The sequence below is a fragment of the Tasmannia lanceolata genome, unplaced genomic scaffold (genome assembly GCF_043159265.1).
Source record: "Tasmannia lanceolata isolate RefF3 unplaced genomic scaffold, GAP_Taslan_0.1 ptg000025l, whole genome shotgun sequence".
In the NCBI taxonomy this organism is placed as follows: domain Eukaryota; kingdom Viridiplantae; phylum Streptophyta; class Magnoliopsida; order Canellales; family Winteraceae; genus Tasmannia; species Tasmannia lanceolata.
Window position 1 is genome coordinate 2,782,992 of NW_027518702.1, and position 838 is coordinate 2,783,829.

General features: G+C 41.3%; 1 protein-coding gene across 1 annotated transcript; it reads left to right on the top strand.

Moving 5' to 3' along the window:
- The first annotated feature begins 210 nt into the window (after positions 1-210).
- On the top strand, positions 211-603 carry LOC143858254 (uncharacterized). Its single transcript, XM_077368911.1, has one exon. The coding sequence runs from the start codon at positions 211-213 to the stop codon at positions 601-603; it is 393 nt and encodes a 130-aa protein (XP_077225026.1).
- The last annotated feature ends 235 nt before the right edge of the window (positions 604-838 follow it).

Sequence of the window (838 nt, forward strand, 5' to 3'; positions counted from 1 at the left end):
TAGGATTCTTGAGGACAACAAACTTACTGGTCCAAATTACGTGGATTGGAAGAGGAACTTAACCCTAGTGCTCACAGCAGCGAAAGTCATTGGGTCTTGACTAATGAGGCACCTGAGTTGCCTGGTCCCGATGCTCCCCAGGATGTCAGGGACAGAGCCATAAAATGGCATGAAGATGACCAAATGACTAGGTGCTATATCATTGGGTCGATGTCGAACGTGTTGCAACAACAGCATGTAAGAATGGCTTCATCCATGGATATTATGTACAATCTTAGGGAGATGTTTGGACAACAAATAGCGATTAAAGGCCTAGTTTCCACAAAAATGGTGGAAGGAACCCTAGTTAGAGATCACATGTTAAAGATGATGGGCTATCTAAATGAACTCGAAGTTTTAGGAGCAATGTTAGATGTTGAGTCGCAAGTCGACATGGTGTTAGCATCCCTACCACCATCATTCAATGACTTTGTCATGAATTACCATATGAACAAATTGTCAATGATGTTGACAGAATTGTTGAATCTTCTTCAATATACTGAGGATCTTCAGAAAAAGAATAAAAAACTCTCTTTCTTAGTTGAAGCTAATGTAGTTTTGTAACAACCCTCAAAAAAAATATATATATATATAAAACTCGGAATTCCGAGAATAATTCTCGGAACTCCGAGAACTACTGGAGAGATCTCGGAACTCTGAGAAATTAACCTCGGAATTCCGAGAAATCGGACAGTAGTTTTGGAATCCGGTTCTCGGAACTCCGAGAGCATTTCTCGGAACTCCGAGAATTCTCGGAACTCCGAGAAAATGCCTCGGAACTCCGAGAACGTCGCGGATT

Coding starts and splice junctions, on each gene's coding strand:
- LOC143858254 (XM_077368911.1), top strand. CDS start 211: ATGTCGAACGTGTTGCAACAACAGCATGTAAGAATGGCTTCATCCATG.